Raw genomic sequence first — 18,646 nt, forward strand, 5'->3', positions numbered from 1 at the left:
TTCTTTAGCTTGGCAAATAATTTTATGTTTATTTTTAAACACTTAAATTGTGATAACTTCTTAATAATTGTCTAGTCTAGAACTTATCAGAATATATTCTATGCATTTAGGTTAGTGTAACTTAAATATGTCACATGACTTTCATTATTATTCACTGTGATATTACTATATACTGTGATATAAAACGTTGTCTCCTATGTTATACAATATTATAACTAAAGGACCACAATGGAAATAAGGGTTTAATTGCAAACCCTTTATTGTGCAATCCTTAACGTATACTGTTGATTGACATGGCTTTGTTTATACATGCAGGTTGTTTTTTATTACTTATTGTGTGTATATAACATGCTGCCATGTAAATCTATGCATTTTATGTTGAAATAAATCTATCTAATAAATGCAGTACACAGCCACATTTTGGCCAAGAAAACAGGCTTATTAAATAAAGTAATTTATATGTGCTTCACCATGCGAATAGCAGCATAAAAAACTTGTCTGCACTTGTTGAAATTCTTAAGAAAAATTGTTTAAAAAAAATATTTGAAAACAAGGCTGCACTACCCGGTGTGTTTAAAACCATTCATGCCATTAACGTTTAATTGTGAACACAACAAAGTCACGTGATTCTGCACCCTATATAACTACCTAAATGTATTACAAAAGGAATGTTTGCGAGCATGCTATATGTAAGAAACTGGGATAGTTTGCAGTCTAACACATACATCTAGTACAAATAGAATGTCTCCTATAAGTATGCTCATAGAATAAAATGCAGTTGTCTACTTGCATCTTTTTAAAAAAAGGAATGTCTTAAACTATGTTATCTGTATGAACCTTTGAACCTTGGATAGTTTTAGTGTACCACTTACATTTATACTGTATGGAATGTCTTCAACTGTACAATATGTGTGAACCTTGGATATGTTACAGCCTACTACTAACATTTATCACGAATGGAATGTCTTCAACTATACTATCTGTGTGAATCTTGGATAGGTTACAGCTTACTACTTACATTTATGACGAATGGAATGTCTTCAACTATACTATCTGTGTGAGTTTTCGACAAACTGCGGAAATGTTCATCAAGTCCTGCTGAAAAAAAAGTAAATAGTATGTTAGAATTGATAAAAAATATTAGGACTTGTTTAAAAGGTCAATAACTTGATTAAAACTGTTATAATTTCTGTTACTAATCATGATGTCAAAGCATTTCCCAGTAAATCATACCTTTTATTTTTAATTAATAAATAATTAATTAAAAAACCCAATTATTACATCCATGAAGTTATTTTTACGTAATTTCCTTTTAAACACTTATACAGTCCATATTGAAGAAATTATAATAACAACATAATTACTAACAATACTGTATAGTGGAGTAGTTATTTTTATAACGTTAATAATACTGAGTTGTTTAAGTATCTACTTTTATACAAATGAAGTTAATCTGCCTTATACAAGTATATGGCTCTGAAATCACCAATTCACCAAATCACCAACTCAGAAAATAGCCATACAAAAGAGGAATGCCCTATGTATAGTTGAGAATTTATAAATATCAACATTTTAAGAGAAATTAAGTTACTTTCTTATTAATTTTATTGACAACATTTAACCTACCCTCTGGTCTTTGGGATGTCAGCAATTTCCTCAGTGGTGTATTACCGAAGATATTCAAATGAAGAAGTTCTACCTATATTTAAAAAAATCGCGTTTCTACTGAGCTACCTAACCTGTGTATAAGTGAAGATGTTCTAACAACACAGTACCATTTGCGATTCGACTTACCTACCTAACCTGTATGTAACTGAAGCTGTTTTAACAACACAGTCCAATTAGCAATTATATTGGACTACCACATTTTTATATAACTAAAGTTTTCTTAGTACACAGTACTCGTTTTAGTTCTAACAATACAGTCGCATTATTGATTCTACAAAATCACCTACTGCGTAAATCAGAAAAGCTGGAGGCTTTTGTTACGGATATCCTCCGCTTGTTTTTGAGGATTGACCTTAGGGGCAAACTCATAGTGTTGTATTGGCGACCCTGCAGCTCTGAATGTGTCAGGTTCTCTGTCGAATTACTCACTGACGATGAAATGGGCTGTAAATAGAAACGCAATAATACACAAACGAGTTATTCACTGACAATGCAATAGACTGTAAACAGAAATGGGGTAATACAACAACGATTTACTCGCAGCATGGAATGCGCTGTTATCAGAAGTGGGGAAATAAAACTATTAGTTACTTTCTGCCACTTTAATGGGCTGTGAACAGAAGTGGGAAAGTATAACTACGAGGTACTAGCTGACAATAACATTTGCTGAACACAGATACGGGGAAATACAACAACGAGTTAATGGCTGACGATGAAATGAGCTGTAAACAGAAATGGGGTTATACAACTACGACAACAACGAGTTAATCGCTGACGATGAAATGGGCTGTATACAGAAGTGGGGTAATACAACGAGTTACTCGCTGACGATGAAATGGGCTGTGAACAGAAGTGGGGTCATACAAAAACAAGTTACTCGCTGACTATGAAATAGACTGTGAACAAAATGGGATAATAAAATTAAGATATGTGCATAAGCTGTGCAACTGTCAGGCTTTCTGTCGAGATACTTGCTTAAGATGAATTTGCTGTAAACAGAAGAGGGGAAGTACAACTACAAATTACTTGCTGACAATGAAATGGGCTGTTAACAGAGTTGGGGATTGCGTTGAATTCATGTTTTAAATATTATTTTTGTTTTATACTGGAACTCCTTAGTTCCGATGTTTACATATACAAATTGAAAGCATTAAATGGAAAACTTGAAATGCCGGAATCTGGGAAAAGTTTCCTTAAACGTGGCATATGATACGAGTGTTTGAGTTTGGGAAAAAACAGAGGCACTAAAGAAAAATTGCCTTAATGTAGCTTTTAGAGAGGCCTGGCTTTAGTTTAAAAAAAGTTCAATTGAGATAATCAGCACTGTGTTTAATGCGTTTCACCCTTTTCAACAATGCACGATTAATACTTAAAAGGATTACCAAACGCACTGGTGTTCTTTTATTGATCTCATTTTAAAACGGGAACACTGTGGTACAATTGCAAAGGACCCAACATCAACATTACACTATGGTTAACGACAAGGATTGTTTCCAGTAGAAAAATAACCGCTTTCCTTAAATCTTTTATCACATTTTTTTCCTTGTTGACACGTAATAAAAATGTTTCGGTTAAACATTTACAAAAATATTGCTTTTTAGTCACCTTATATGATCATTTACATACTTTGGGAACACGTATGGCAAATTTGTAAGGGTAGTCATTTTGCACAATGTCCTGCAACACACTGGTAGGATCATATTCTTCAAAGAATGGCATGGGTCATTTAGAGAATAAAACATTGTTCTAATGCATTTTTCTGAGCTCACTTTTGATAGACAACATATAACAGTACCCTTAAAGTGTCAAACACAATTCATTACTTGTCTATCCAGTGCTTGATTACATGGATGAACAGAAAATGGGTAGACCTCAGTGAAACATAGATAAAAACCTATTTACTTCACTTACTTCTTGTGTCATTGCAAATACTGGTTTTTTGCGCGTCTTTGGGGTGGACAACTTTTCTTCCACTTTCGTGACGCTGAAGCGAGGCTTCCGTACCTCCTCTGGGGATGGGGGAATAATCTCTATCCTTCAGAAATATATACTTCATAATGTTACAATTGACAAAATGGTATAATCCCAGAAAATCATGTTAAGTCTGCTTACAAGAGAAGACACTTACCACCTTGAATGGATCTTTATTTAAAAATGAGACTCCATTTCAACGAAAATTTCAGAAAAAGTAAAATTTAGTTTCCCTGATTAGCCTGTGCGGACTGATACTCTGCGACAATATTTACATTATACACATGCAATAAGTACGGTTTTCCCAGAGAGCGAAGGTATACTCTCTACCCTGCAAAAATTATCCTTTAGTGTAACAAAAATACAATTTGATTAATGAATTGCTTTCACTGAATAATGTTCATTCTTACAAGGTACTTACTTAATTTCTTTAAAGTTAAACAGTTAGAAATAAATATAGGTTTGTTCTGCAGCTTTTCATAAACATAAAATGCAATCCTAACCGGATTACGAAACAGTTAAATATGTTATTGTTTCCAAGTGTATACAAATCTTTGTAAAATAAAGTTTCAATCCAAAAATTGTGTTATTTCAATTATTTATTCGACAACTCTGTGAGGTGAATGACAATGCAGTTTAAAAAATTGATGGATAACTGTTTGCGATCAATAATTCTTACTTTAAGAACAGACACAAACAATTATTAAATGTGTTTAATGTTCACAAGAATGGGGTAAGATTTCAATATTTTCGTAATTAACGTTTTATTGAAAACAATAAAATATAATTTTTTCACCTAGGGGGTGGTGTGGGTGCCCTAGAAGAGCCAGGTGTAGAGCGGATGGAATTCATCTCCTTGTCTTCATCGTCAAGCAGGAACACCTTCTGATCCTGACTAAGGTGTACCCATAGCAACCGCTCCAGCTCAAACCTCTTCACCGATCCAAGCAGGATCATGGAATCTGGGGTAAGGAGTTTCATATACGAGCCTCACTCTGTCAAAAGGGGGTTGTATGCATGTGCATAAAGTGCCGTCCCAGATTAGACTGTGCAGTCCGCACAGGCTAATCAGGGATGACACTTTCCGCTTATATGAATCTCTTCTTATCTAAACTACAGCTAAAGCGGAAAGTGTGTTCCCTAATTAGCCTGTGCAGTCAGTTTCTAACCCCATTACTGGAGAATCAACAAGAAGGTAGGTGTAACAGGAATATGTTAAGGGCTAGCTGAACCTCATACTTACCACAGAAATAATGATAAACCAACAATGCATTAAAAACAGTTTTCATTAATGTAACAAAACCAGGGTGAAGGATCATGTGACTTTGTTGGGTTTTCCCAATTAAACTTTAATGGATGTAACACACCGGTAAGTGCTGCATTTTTATTAAATAACTATTTAAAACAATTGTTCTTAACAATTTTAACTAGTACATAAAAGACATATTTGTATGCTAATTATGTAAATGTGAAATACATCAGAATTATTTTATTTAAAAAGCCTGTGTTCTTGTTCAAAATTTCCAAGTATACTGCACGACTTTAAGTCACGCAACGTGAAATTGTGTCACAGATTTCAGACGTATTCAAGGATGTTCTCTTATGTCTTAAGATATTGGCACAAACTGCAAGAAAAACTGTATTTTATGCACTAAAGATTTTTGCAAATGTATTTCAATAACTTGAGATATTTGCAAAAATAAAGTACTTAACGGTGTGTTTACATTCTGTCCAGCCCATGTGTAACCCCTTGAAAACCCCGTTGATTCTGCACCCTGAAAACGTAAGATGAAAAAAATGAATTCAGGCAAATCATTGTAGAGCACTGGAACCAACAGTCATACCTGGAGAGTCCACTAAAGGGTAGGTGCGGTGTTTGGATGTCTCCAGCATCTCTTTTAGCTCCTTGAAGGTGGAAACGAAGGAGATACTGCTGACCTGAGACACCATTATGTCTTCCACGTACACACTCCACGAGCTGAAATAGTGCATATAGAATAATGTTTGTATGTCTTCAATGTACACACTCCACGAGCTGAAATAGTGCATATAGAATAATGTGTGTATGTCTTCCACGTACACACTCTACGAGCTGAAATAGTGCATATAGAATAATGTATGAATGTGTATGTTCTTCCTTGCTGTATTTGAAAAAAGAGCTGTTTTCTATGAATACAAGTTAACATGAGCTGTAATATAAAAAAATAAATAATAAAATTAAAAAAACACATTCAAGGTTTTAAAATAAAAATCATCATATTTTCGTGTGGAAAAGAAATGCTTTCTATTTTATTTCAGCTTCACAACGGACAGCTTTTTTTTATGAAACATTTGTCGCAATTGTTACTTGTATTATTTAAATACCTTTTGAAATTCAATAATAAATATATTACAAGAAGACCATGTGCCCTAAGGCGCCTGAGACCAAAAGGAACTAGACCATTCTGAAATACTTACATGTTGTTTTTGTTTGACCTAGCGACCCAGTGTTTAAGCTCAAATGACCCAGTTTTAATCTCTGCCAAGATTTCATTGGAACAAATGTACTGATCAAGTTGCATGAGGATTGACCGATAAATGTGGCTCATAAAGCGTCAACAAGTTTTCACCATGGTCATATAAGGAAAAATGCCATGCCCCCAGGCTGTCATGTTTTTAACAGACCAGTAACATTGTTAATCTCATGCAATATATCAATATAACTAATAACTTATGTTCTGACTATGTTTCATAGAGATTGGAAATAAATGTGACTTCTTGAGTGTTAACAACATTTGATTATAGCCATATAGGCAAAGCTGCCAAACCCCCTGGCAGCCTTGTTTATTAACTTACCAAACCATTTTCGAATTCGTCCAAGATATCATTGGTGTTCTGACCAAGGTTCATGAAGATTGGACAATAAATGTGGCCTGTAAAGTGTTAACATGGTAAATGTTAACGACGCACAACCGTCGTCAAACAAAAGGCCATCACAAACGTTCACCATTAGCACATTGTGCTCAGGTTATCTAAAACATATTGCAATTCATCCTCATGTTATAACATGTAGGTTGGATTCTTGTATCATCATAATGGATAAATCAAGCATCAATGAAAATAAAAAAATAAATATTACCACTAGTTGTGGTAATGTTGACGATGGAAAAACACAACAGACATTCAAAAACAAGTAATGAAAGATGACAGGAAAACCTCACCATGAGCATACTGAAAAACTGGCCACTACCAATATGTGTCTTGTTCTGAGAAAACTGGGCTTAATTCATGTGCGTCAAGTGTCGTCCCAGATTAGCCTGTGCAGTCCGCACAGGCTAATCAGGGACGACACTTTCCGCTTAAAATTGATTTTCGGTAAGAAGGGACTTCCTTCAAAGTAAAATACCATAAAAACGGAAAGTGTCGTCCCTGATTAGCCTGTGCGGACTGCACAGGCTAATCTGGGACGACACTTTACGCACATAAATTAAGCCCAGTTTTCTCAGAACACGACCAATATGCTTATCTTGACAATAATCTGCACATAAACAGAGAGGGTAATAACATGACACACAAAAAAAGCGACGTCCTTGCCGTTTCATATATTTTTTTCGCCGTTATATATCCTTTATTACTTTTAACAATTGTTAAAATGCCGCTCACTCTGCAGCCATATCTGAAAAAAAGTGACAGGCGTTTATATCATTTTTGATCGCTGCAAATTTCTTAGGGGGTTACAAAATCACAGCTCCCGCAAAGAAAATTCACAGCATGTAAAGACGAAATAAAGAGAGAATATTAATACTAAATAAACACTATTAACTTTCTTGCTGATATGGCTGGAATGTGAGCCGCATTTAAACAATTAATACAAATAATGAAGGGTATAAAACAGCAAAAAAAAAACCTTTCTCAGCATGGATGTCACAATCCTGTTTGTCACATGATTACCACCTCTGTTATTGCCTCCCAATTAGTGGGGGCATACACAAGTTCCCCATTAACTATAACAACTAGGTGGCTGTTTTTCTAGGGTTTTTGTGTCGGGTTTTCGTATTAAAGATTAATTATTGTTTATGTTTACCCTGATGACGCAATATTTGGCAAGTAAGGCAATCGTTTCAAGTTTATAATACTGTCATAAAAAGATGGCTGGAAGAAGTTGGCCACTGCATTGGAGAGCAACACTGCAATCTGAAATAGAGAAGAAATGCACAAATACGGTAGAATTTGTTTCATTTGCATGTGTTTAGTTTTTGCAAATTCATGATTGTGTGTCATTGAAATTCCGAAACCTTTATTACTGAATGTATTTATCCGCCAAAGTATGATACACTTATCTCATAATGCATGTAATAATGTAATTGTGTCCATATATAACGTAATCTCAAAAGGTGCAATTTTTGTTTAAACAGCCTATTGTGATTGAGTCATACTGCTTTTCATATTTTGCTTTAACGTGAACCATTGTAAATAATTTCAAAACATAAATAAAAAATGTTTATTTTAAATAATAAAGCTTTTCCATTTTTACTTATTTTCAATAAAAAAATGCCCTCCAAAACTCAAAGCACCGTGCAGGATATATTACCAGTTACTTATTTAATATAGCAAAACACTGTCAACATATTCCTGAACAAACATAAAACAATAACAAGCAAATATAGACAATTGTTATAAAATGCTTGTTGAGTTTATTGTTTACACAAGTTAAAGTGCATGCATAGCCACTTTATCTTCTTTACTATGTCTTCAAAGTCATTACAGATAAGAAAATTTTGAAGAAAAATGGTTTATATTATGCACCCTTATGCTAAGCATTATGTTTTCATATGCTAAATATCCAACTGTTTGCCTGGAATCACCAGTTTAATCTCAACGTTAACCAGTTGGCTTTGTCAATGGGGATATTAACAGTTGTAAAGGTATAATTTCTATCAGAATATAAATGCACTCTAGCTCTTATTAGGAACTATAAGTTATCAGTATCACACAATAACCAATTATTACTACAGTATCACACAATAACCAATTATTACTAATATTCCTTTGTTTATTTTTTAAAATGTAGTAAAACCCAGTTATTTTTTAATGTATACTTAAAATAGTGGGAAATGAAATATTTTATACAATTTCGTTTTTCAGTTTGTTATATATTATACATACCCTCAGTATGTATAACAGGAAGGGTGAAACCATCACAACTGTTGTTGTTGTTTTTAAGAAAAAGTCTTCCTTAAAAAAACATAAAATTGGTGTAAATTGTACAAATTTGAAAATACATAAAATACTCACGACAGCAGGCAGGACGTGAGAGATCTGCCCTGTGACCTCAAACACTATCACAGCTGTAGATATGGTACGAGTGACACTACCAGACAATGACGCAGCACCTACAGATTCAAACAGTCATATATTGACTTGAACCTATATTTAACATGGTCTTCATCAATTACAAACACAATATCATTAGATATGCAAAACAATCGAAATCAAGGTATTCATATATGCACAAACTATCTTCTGTTTCGATATTTGCAGAGAGGTGTGAATATAAAAAAGATTCTTATTTACGATTTGTTATTCAAATAGTCAAATATCAATTTCATTATTTAACATAATTATGTTGTTCTTCATTGAAATCCTTCTCAATTGAAATCCAAACATATTCCTGTTCTTGGTATGTCTATGTGTACATACTCAATAACCATTCATTCGTAAATTTTGATGAAGTAACCATTATACAAACTTACGTACCTTGAGAACTGAGAAGGTAGATACAATTAACTCTGACATGCCCAGAAACAAGGGGACACATTTGAGTCGCACTCTGAGAAAAGGGGGCTTAATGCATGTGCGTAAAGTGTTGTCCCAGATAAGCCGGTGCAGTTGACAAAGATAAGATTTTTGCTAAGAAGCAACTTTCTTTTAATGAAAGATATCATAAAAGCGGAAAGTGTCATCCCTGATAAGCCTGTACGGAAGGCTTAACTGGGATGACACTTTTCGCAAATGAATTAAACCCCTTTTCTCAAAGCGCTTGTTATTTCATCTAATTCTTGACTTATTACAACCAATAAACTGGACGCGTATGAACAATGTTAGTGAGCAGAGATTTGCATCAATATCATGTCTCTACCTACCGACGACTGCATAGCCGCCAGGTATTATCTTTTGTATAGTGTCCCCTGATTTGACCCCATTAGGGAACCAAGCTGCCATGCACTCACCCACCAAGCGCCCGAAAGCAGCACCTTACAAGTATAAGTATTTATAGTAAAGTGCAAATCCAATTATTAGCTCATTAATAAATTTCAAAAAATATTGTTGTTGTTTTTTAATTTCGAAAATAAACAAATGAAGTAGTAGAATAGGGAAACTAAACTACATGTCTCATAATATTTTGTTGCAAATTATGAGCAAATGTTTCTAGACCTCGTGAATACAAAATAGTATTAGTTTGTAGAAATTAGATAATGTGACAAAATCTGAATATAAGATAGCTCTCCAACATAAACTTGCCAGAAGATGGACATATCAGTCACCCTGTAATGTTATCAATCGATGACATCGCAACCTTTTACTGGCCATTTTGGGATTGGATTCGAATGATTTGAGAAAAACTACTTTAATATAACTCTTAATAATTATTCAAATCAGAATAATAAAATCATATAAGCTAAACTAATAATTTGTTAGATGTAATTGAACTAAAATTTACATACCATAATCATTAGACACTTCTTTTTTTTAATGTTTTGGAACATTTTTCAATAATGTCGGATTGAGAATGGGTCCGTTTAATGAACCCGAAAATATGCCAGGGAAAGGCCTGACAGCAGACATATGACCATGCACATATGGAAACAACTGCAATCCTCCCAGTTCAAATATTTGCAGTTGTACACAGATTAGTTCAAAAACTAATATGTTGATCATATTCAGTAAAACAAGACAATAAGCTGAAAAGAGTCAGACTATAATTGCTGAGACATACCTATACTAAACACAAACACAAAATGATCCATGTTGATTAACCTGCACCATCAACATATACCAACATTCCTAGAAAAACACAAAATAGCATCATATTGTTTATCCTGTAACATCATCGATAACCAACATACATTTACAAAATACAGACCATACTATGTTATTGTATCATATTATATGTGTATATATTAATTTATTAAAGCACACGTCTGTTGGTAATTGTACGTATTAAAAAGTACAAAATAATATATAAGTAACCAATAACATAAATAACCAACATACAAATAGTGCAAATAGAACAAAATCCACCATATTAGTTATCCTGTTACATAAACTACTACAAGAATACCTATAGTAATTTAAGATACAAAATAAGCAATATTACTTATCCTGTAACATCAATTATATTCAACATAATATTAGAAAATACAGGCACAAAATCAAACATGTTAGTTATCCGGTTAAATCAATAATTACAAACATACATATGGTAATTTGAGATACAAAATGAGCAATATAACTTATCCTGTAACATCAATGATACTCAACATAACTTTAGTAAATAAAAGCACAAAATCCACAATTTCTGTTATCCTGTTACATCAATGATACTTAAAATATCTGTAGTAAATACAGGCACACAATCCACCATGTTAGTTTTTATGTAACATCAACGATTACCATCATACTTATTGTATATACATGCATAAATAGTATAATAAAAATTATCCTGTTACATCACCGATTACACAAATAACGAGATGAAATACAAACACAACAAGAACATTCGTTGGATTTATCTCCCCAACCAAATAAATTTTGTTTATGGATGGGTGCAAATCACTTGATATACATGTATGGTATAATCATGGTATAATCATTATCCTGTTACATATACCATTATCAAAATATCTATAGCAAATACTAAAAGACAAAACATCATATTAGTTATCCTGTTACATCTACCATAATCAACATATCTGTAGCATATACAGACAGAAAATCCCTCATATTAGTTATCCTTTTACATCTACCATTACCAACATATCTAGATCAAATACAGAAGAAAAACCCTCATATTAGTTATCCAGTTACCTCTACCATTATCAACATATCTATAGCACAAACAGACAGACAATACATCATATTAGTTATCCTGTTACATCTACCATTATCAACATATCTACAGCAAATTAAGACAGACATTACAGCATTATATTAGCTATCCTGTTACATCATTTATTACCATCATGCCTGTAGTAAATGCATGCATATAATAAACCTTAATATTACCATTCTTTGTTCAAAGATAACCAAAATATCTATATTATATACTGGCAAAAATGCATCATGTTAGTATTCCTGATACATCAGCAATAATCATTATCCTGTTATAACAATGAGCACAAACATACCTGTAGCGAGAACAGACACAAACTCCACAAAACTTATTATCCTGTAAAATCAAATATTATCAACATAGAAATAATAATATTAACACATTAAGAACATAAAGATGTAAATACACATGCGCTGTATTGGTCTTCCTGCTACCTCAATTATTAATGTACCGTAATTATTAATCGTATACGTAAACAAATAGCAACATACCTATAGTAAATACGATAAACAAGGCACCATATTTGTTATCCTGTAGCGTCAAATATTACCAACACACAGAAAGTGAAAACAAACTAAAATATGTACCTGTGACATCAACTATTAAAACAACATACCATAGTTAATACAGGGACGAAATGTACACTTTACTCTATATAATGCCAACATACCTATAGTAAAAACAGGCACAAATACTCCAGCAGGAATGGGTAATGTATTGCAAATAGCAGCCATCCAAAACTGTAACAGAACACATATTAACTTGTTAACACATACATGACAGGCATAAAACAAATGGAAAAATGGAAAAATTAATGATTGTCAAACACAACACTACATGTGCAATTTATAACGAGAATTTTAATATATATGTTCATAATTATTAAGAGAAGATACAAGTCTTCTGGAATTATTTCATTATGGAAAATGAATAAGACCAGTGTAACATCCTCTTCAAAGAAACTATACATTCTTAATAATGAATTCGTCCTATAAATACATACGACCTGTGCAACATAAATATTGAATTCTGTCATAATTGAATGAATTACTGGCAATGAAGAAAAGTATCAGGATAAACATAACATAGATAATAAATTCTTGGATTATAGAAAATTCATATAAACAGTGTAACATAGATATTGAATTCTTGGATTATACAATATTCATATAACCAGTGTAACATTAGATATTGAATTCTTGGATTATAGAACATTCATATAACCAGTGTAACATAGATATTGAATTATTGGATTATGCAATATTCATATAACCAGTGTAACATAGACATTGAATTCTTAGATTATAGAAAATTCATATAACCAGTGTAACATAGATATTGAATTCTTGGATTATAGAATATTCATTATTCATATAACCAGTGTAACATTAGACATTGAATTCTTAGATTATAGAAAATTCATATAACCAGTGTAACATAGATATTGAATTCTTGGATTATAGAATATTCATTATTCATATAACCAGTGTAACATTAGACATTGAATTCTTAGATTATAGAAAATTCATATAACCAGTGTAACATGGACATTGAATTCTTAGATTATAGAAAATTCAAATAACCAGTGTAACATAGATATTGAATTCGTTGATTATGCAATATTCATATATCCAGTGTAACATAGATATTGAATTCTTGGATATAGAACACTCGTATAACCAGTGTAACATAGATATTGTATTCTTGGATTGTAGAATATTCGTATAACCTGTGTAACATGGACATTGAATTCTTAGATTATTTAAAATGCAAAAAATGCAAAAGACCAGTGTAACATATATCCATAGAAAGCTTACACTATTGGTTATGAATTCCTCCATCATACATGAAGATGATGGAAAAGATAAGTGTAACATATATGCAGAATTCTAACATTATCAGTGATAAAATCGTCCATAATAGAAAATTCATATGATCGGTGTAGCATAGATAGTGATTTTTCCATGATTGATATTGAATTCTTACATTATTTATAATGGACACGACCATTATAGAAAATGCATTAGACCAGGGTAACATATATATCAAGAATGCTTACATTACTTAAAGGAACTATTATATTATAGAAAAGGCATAAGACCAGTGTAAAATATATATTACATTCTTATATTATTGGTTACGAATAAGACCAGTGTAACATAAATATTGAATTCTTCCATTATTGGTTATGAATAAGACAAGTGTAACAAAAAATATTGAATTCTTTCATTATCGGATATGAATAAGACCAGTTCAACATAGATATTGAATTCTTCCATCATTGGATAACTAATAAGATCAGTGCAATATCGATATTGAATTCTTAAATTATTGAAACTGAAGAAGTACATTCTAATAGATATATAATACTTCCATGATTAATCATGCAAAAGAACAGTGCTATAAAAAAACAGAATGCCTCAATTATAGGCAATGCATAAGACCAACCATAGATTGAATTCTTACATTATTGATAATGAATAAGACCAATGAAACGTAGATGTTGGTGGAAGGGTGGTTCCAGTGGCCTAGCATGGTCTCGTCCTTTAGACTGTTTGCCTGGTTCTCCGTCCATGTGATGTTGCTGAACAACTCATTCAAAGCCTTTTTGTGGGTAAGCTGCAAAGGAAAGTGAGGAGTTCCTACTGTTCTCTCCTTTTTGTGCATACAAAAAAATGAAACAAATAGGTTTGGCAATAATTCAACTCTGAAAATGTTGATGCAATAACATAATTGTATCTTCTTATATCAATGTTAAGTGGTCAAACAAAACTGATGTTACAGTTTGAATGGCCAATGCTTAAATCAATAATGATTGCACATTGTAAATCATGGGCAACTGGAATTGTGTCACATACAATTGATTCCACCACACTACAGATTTGGGCACAGACACATCCTATTTTTTCCAAACATGGACAAAAAGACTTAGGGCCATAATAAAGCCAAAACTGAAAGTAGTCAAATTGATTTCTTAAAGATCATCTACACAATGTTTTATAAATAGTACAATTAAAAACATAAAAAATGTCCAACCATTCAGGCAAAACTCGCAGCATACTACATTCATGTCATCACAATCATCTACACATTAAAGTCATTAAACTGTCTAACTTTAAATAAAGTAAAAGAAATTGTTCAAGGCAAGTTAGAAGCACAAGCTTCGGGAGAAACAACCATATAGAAAGACAGGTGCAACGCTTCCAACTCCCTAAGGGCATAAAAAATACTCTACAACTCACCATAGAAGCGAAGAACTGCCCAAAGCCTGGTGGGAATGTTAAGGACACGACAACAAGAGTGATGATCCCTGGGTAGATAAAGCGGCTGAAATCAGAGAACAGAGTGATGATCGCTGGTTAAATTAAAACGATTCAAATCAGAAAACAGAGTGGGGATCCCTGTGTAGATAAATCGGCTAAAATCAGAGAATAGAGTGACAATCCCTGGGTAGATAAAGCAGCTGAAATCAGAGAACAGAGTGATGATCCCTGGGTAGAAAAGGCGGCTGAAATCAGAGAACAGAGTGATGATCCCTGGGTAGAAAAGGCGGCTGAAATCAGAGAACAGAGTGATGATCCCTGCGTAGATAAAGCGGCTGAAATTAGAGAACAGAAATATGATCCTGGGTAGATAACGTGACTCAAATCATAGAACAGAGTGATGATCCATGGGTAGATAAAGCGACTGAAATCAGAGAATACAGTTGTGATGTCTGGGTAGATAAAGCGGCTGAAATCAAAGATCAAAGTGATAATCCCTGCGTAGATAAAGCAGCTGAAATCAGGGAATTGATGATCCCTGGGTTTATAAAGCGACTCAAATCAGAGAACAGATTGATGATCCCTGGGCACATAAAGCGGAGGAAATCAGAAAACAGAGTGACCATCTCTAGGTAGATAAAGCAGCTGAAATCAGGGAACAGATTGATGATCCCTGGGTTAATAAAGCGACTCAAATCAGAGAACAGATTGATGATCCCTGGGTAGATTAAGCGGCTGAAATCAGAAAACAGAGTGATGGTCCCTGGGTATAGGAGCGACTTAAATCAGAGAACAGAGTGATGGTCCCTGGGTATAGGAGCGACTTAAATCAGAGAACAGAGTGATGGTCCCTGGGTACATAAAGCGGCTGAAATCAGAGAACAGAGTGACCATCTCTAGGTAGATAAAACAGCTGAAATCAGAAAACAGAGTGACGATCATTAGGTTGATATTTTATTATCCCTGGGTAGAAAAGGCGGCTGAAATCAGAGAACAGAGCGATGGTCCCTGGGTAAATAAAGCGACTCAAATCAAAGAACAGAGTGACGATCTCTGGGTAGATAAAGCGGCTGAAATCAGAGAACAGAATGATGATCCCTAGGTATATAAAGAAATGCAAATCAGAGAACAGAGTGATGATCCCTAGGTGTATAAAAAAAGGCAAATCAAAGAACAGAGTGATGATCCCTATGTATATCAAGAAACGCAAATCAGAGAACAGAGTGATGATCCCTAGAGAGATAAAGAAACGCAAATCAGAGATAAAGCAGCTGAAATAAGAGAACAGAGTGATGGTCCCTGGGTACATTAAGCGGCTGAAATCAAAGAACAGAGTGATGATCCCTAGGTAGATAAAGCGGCTGAAATTAGAAAACAGAGTGAAGATCCCTGGATAGATAAAGCAGCTGAAATCAGAAATCAGAGTGATGATCCCTAGAGAGATAAAGTGGCTTGAAACAGAAAACAGAGTGATGATCCCTAGGTAGATAAAGCGGCTGAAATCAGAAAACAGAGTGATGATCCCTGCGTAGATAAAGCGGCTGAAATCAAAGAACAGAGTGATGATCCCTAGGTAGATAAAGCGGCTGAAATCAGAAAACAGAGTGATGATCCCTAGGTAGATAAAGCGGCTGAAATCAGAAAACAGAGTGATGATCCTTGGGTAGATAAAGTTACTGAAATCAGAGTGCTGATCCCTGCTAAACAAAGATAAAAGACTGAAATTTAGTTGTATAACAAGTATTTGCTGCCAAACCTTGGTAGAAAACGCAGCTGAAATCGGAAGATATATAACATTTATTGTAATGCCGTCCTGTGTCAATTAAATATGCATTAAGGATTAAGGAATTCAATAGTTTTTGGATACCAGGAGTAAACTGACCCCCCTGATTGATAATTTAAGGGATCAGATGTTATTTTAAGGTGCAGAATACAGAGTTATTTTGTCTGTGTATACTAGTTTGATTCGCTGTTAATGTTTCTTAGTATACATTTCAGCCAAATAGTATGCTCTTTAACACAATTTGTATTATCTAAAACATATTATTGATTTATCTTCCCAGTAACATTTGCATCAAGATGATATTAGACAGCTAATTTGCAGGAGTAAAAAGTGAGAAAATTGCAAAATGCTTGCATCAAAAAGCAGGATTATGCGTCAATCAAAATCTCTGCTTTATTATTAAGGGTTGATTAACATATGTGCTTTAATATTAAAATCCTTATTATTTTAAAAATGTTTAATACCTACTTGTTATTTCTATAAACTGTAAAGCCAATCAGTCTTATAACTTACTTTTTCTGCAAAAATGCTGACATCTGTTTATGTTTCCTTGTAAACAATACGATTCTCCTGTGGCACAATATGAACAATGCCCCAATGAAGCCACAAGCTATACTGAAAAAGCATGTAACAAACAATTATGTTAATATCATATAAATCTATGCAAGTGCATATATACTATGTATTATGGCATGTTCTTATACCTATAAACCAAACAATAGTAAAAAAGACTGTTTAAAAGGAAAAAAGTGTGTGATAATTTATCAAAGATATATCTAAACTTACTTCAGTTTTTCATATTTAACTGCAGAAATTGTTACTGAACATCATTTAGCAAATATATTTTATATTCATAACTGACCCATATATCTGATTAATTTGTCTGATAAAAAAATCATAAAAAAGGTAATATTAAAATACTTCAGCACCCGATTGTATAAACAGTTAAACCGGCGGTTAAACACATACTGGCGGTTAAGAGAACTTGTTGGTTAAGAGAACTTGTTGGTTACTGGTCGGTAAGCGTTTGTATAAAATTTGGTTAGTTATACCGATCGGTTAAAACCCAGTTAAATCATACCCTGCTTCCCTAGGTGGGTACGTACAAGTAACCGAGAGGTTACCTTCACAAAATGGCCGCGGCGCGCGATATTATAAAAGCTAACCAACAACGACCTTCACAATTTCGACGAGTAAACAACAACTGACACTTTATTTGACTTAATTTACAGGGCAATATGATTTCCGATTTCGGACGATGAATTTAAGGACGCACAGAACGTGTTTTTTATAATCTGTTATGGGTATGCCGTGTGTGATCCGATGCAGTCCTCACAGGCTAATCAGGGACGACACTTTCCGCCTAAACTTGATTTTCGGTAAGGAGGGACTTCTTTGAAAATAAAAATACCATAAAAGCGGAAAGTGTCGATCTTGAATAGATTGTGTGGACTGCACAGACTAATCTGGGACGGCACTTTACGCACATGCATTAAGCCAAGATTCCTCAGAACGCGGCTCAAATAATAGCCGTTGGTGAACTCTGTTGCATTTGCAGATTTCTGCATACAAAGATATATTTAAACTTGAACAATGTTAAATTTGTCTATGGTAAATTCTCTTATTGTACAAGAAAATAATTTAATATTTTAATAAACAAAGAATGGAAAACACCCCAATACACAACAGACAAATGAATGCATTATACCGTGTACAAAATGGGACATTCCGAATTCCAGTGTGGTGCTATTTTTAACATTTTATACTTTACACATCTCTATGTCTAACGTGATTTAAATGGGAAAGCAAATAGTGCAGATTATTTATGAATTGTGCGATATTTGTATGCGTGACACTTCGCGCGAAAAT

The 18,646-nt window shown here is 33.6% G+C and overlaps 1 protein-coding gene across 5 annotated transcripts in view; it reads right to left on the reverse strand.

The window, feature by feature from the left end:
* LOC127841178 (chloride channel protein 2-like) overlaps window positions 1–18,646 on the reverse strand; it is a 113,878-nt gene that overhangs the window by 16,216 nt on the left and 79,016 nt on the right. For 4 of the 5 annotated variants that reach the window (XM_052369824.1, XM_052369822.1, XM_052369821.1 and 1 more), the window contains 12 exons: window positions 17,291–17,392; window positions 14,974–15,058; window positions 14,198–14,350; window positions 12,402–12,471; window positions 9,762–9,872; window positions 8,914–9,011; window positions 7,703–7,812; window positions 5,484–5,617; window positions 4,436–4,601; window positions 3,580–3,703; window positions 1,956–2,112; window positions 1,019–1,098 (listed from right to left, as the gene is read on the reverse strand). In XM_052369824.1, the coding sequence (XP_052225784.1) occupies window positions 1,019–1,098; window positions 1,956–2,112; window positions 3,580–3,703; window positions 4,436–4,601; window positions 5,484–5,617; window positions 7,703–7,812; window positions 8,914–9,011; window positions 9,762–9,872; window positions 12,402–12,471; window positions 14,198–14,350; window positions 14,974–15,058; window positions 17,291–17,392 (1,390 nt within the window). The remainder of the gene's footprint in view (window positions 1–1,018; window positions 1,099–1,955; window positions 2,113–3,579; window positions 3,704–4,435; window positions 4,602–5,483; window positions 5,618–7,702; window positions 7,813–8,913; window positions 9,012–9,761; window positions 9,873–12,401; window positions 12,472–14,197; window positions 14,351–14,973; window positions 15,059–17,290; window positions 17,393–18,646) is intronic. The other variant, XM_052369823.1, reaches the window with a different exon arrangement.

Source organism: Dreissena polymorpha, chromosome 8 (assembly GCF_020536995.1).
Source record: "Dreissena polymorpha isolate Duluth1 chromosome 8, UMN_Dpol_1.0, whole genome shotgun sequence".
Taxonomy (NCBI): domain Eukaryota; kingdom Metazoa; phylum Mollusca; class Bivalvia; order Myida; family Dreissenidae; genus Dreissena; species Dreissena polymorpha.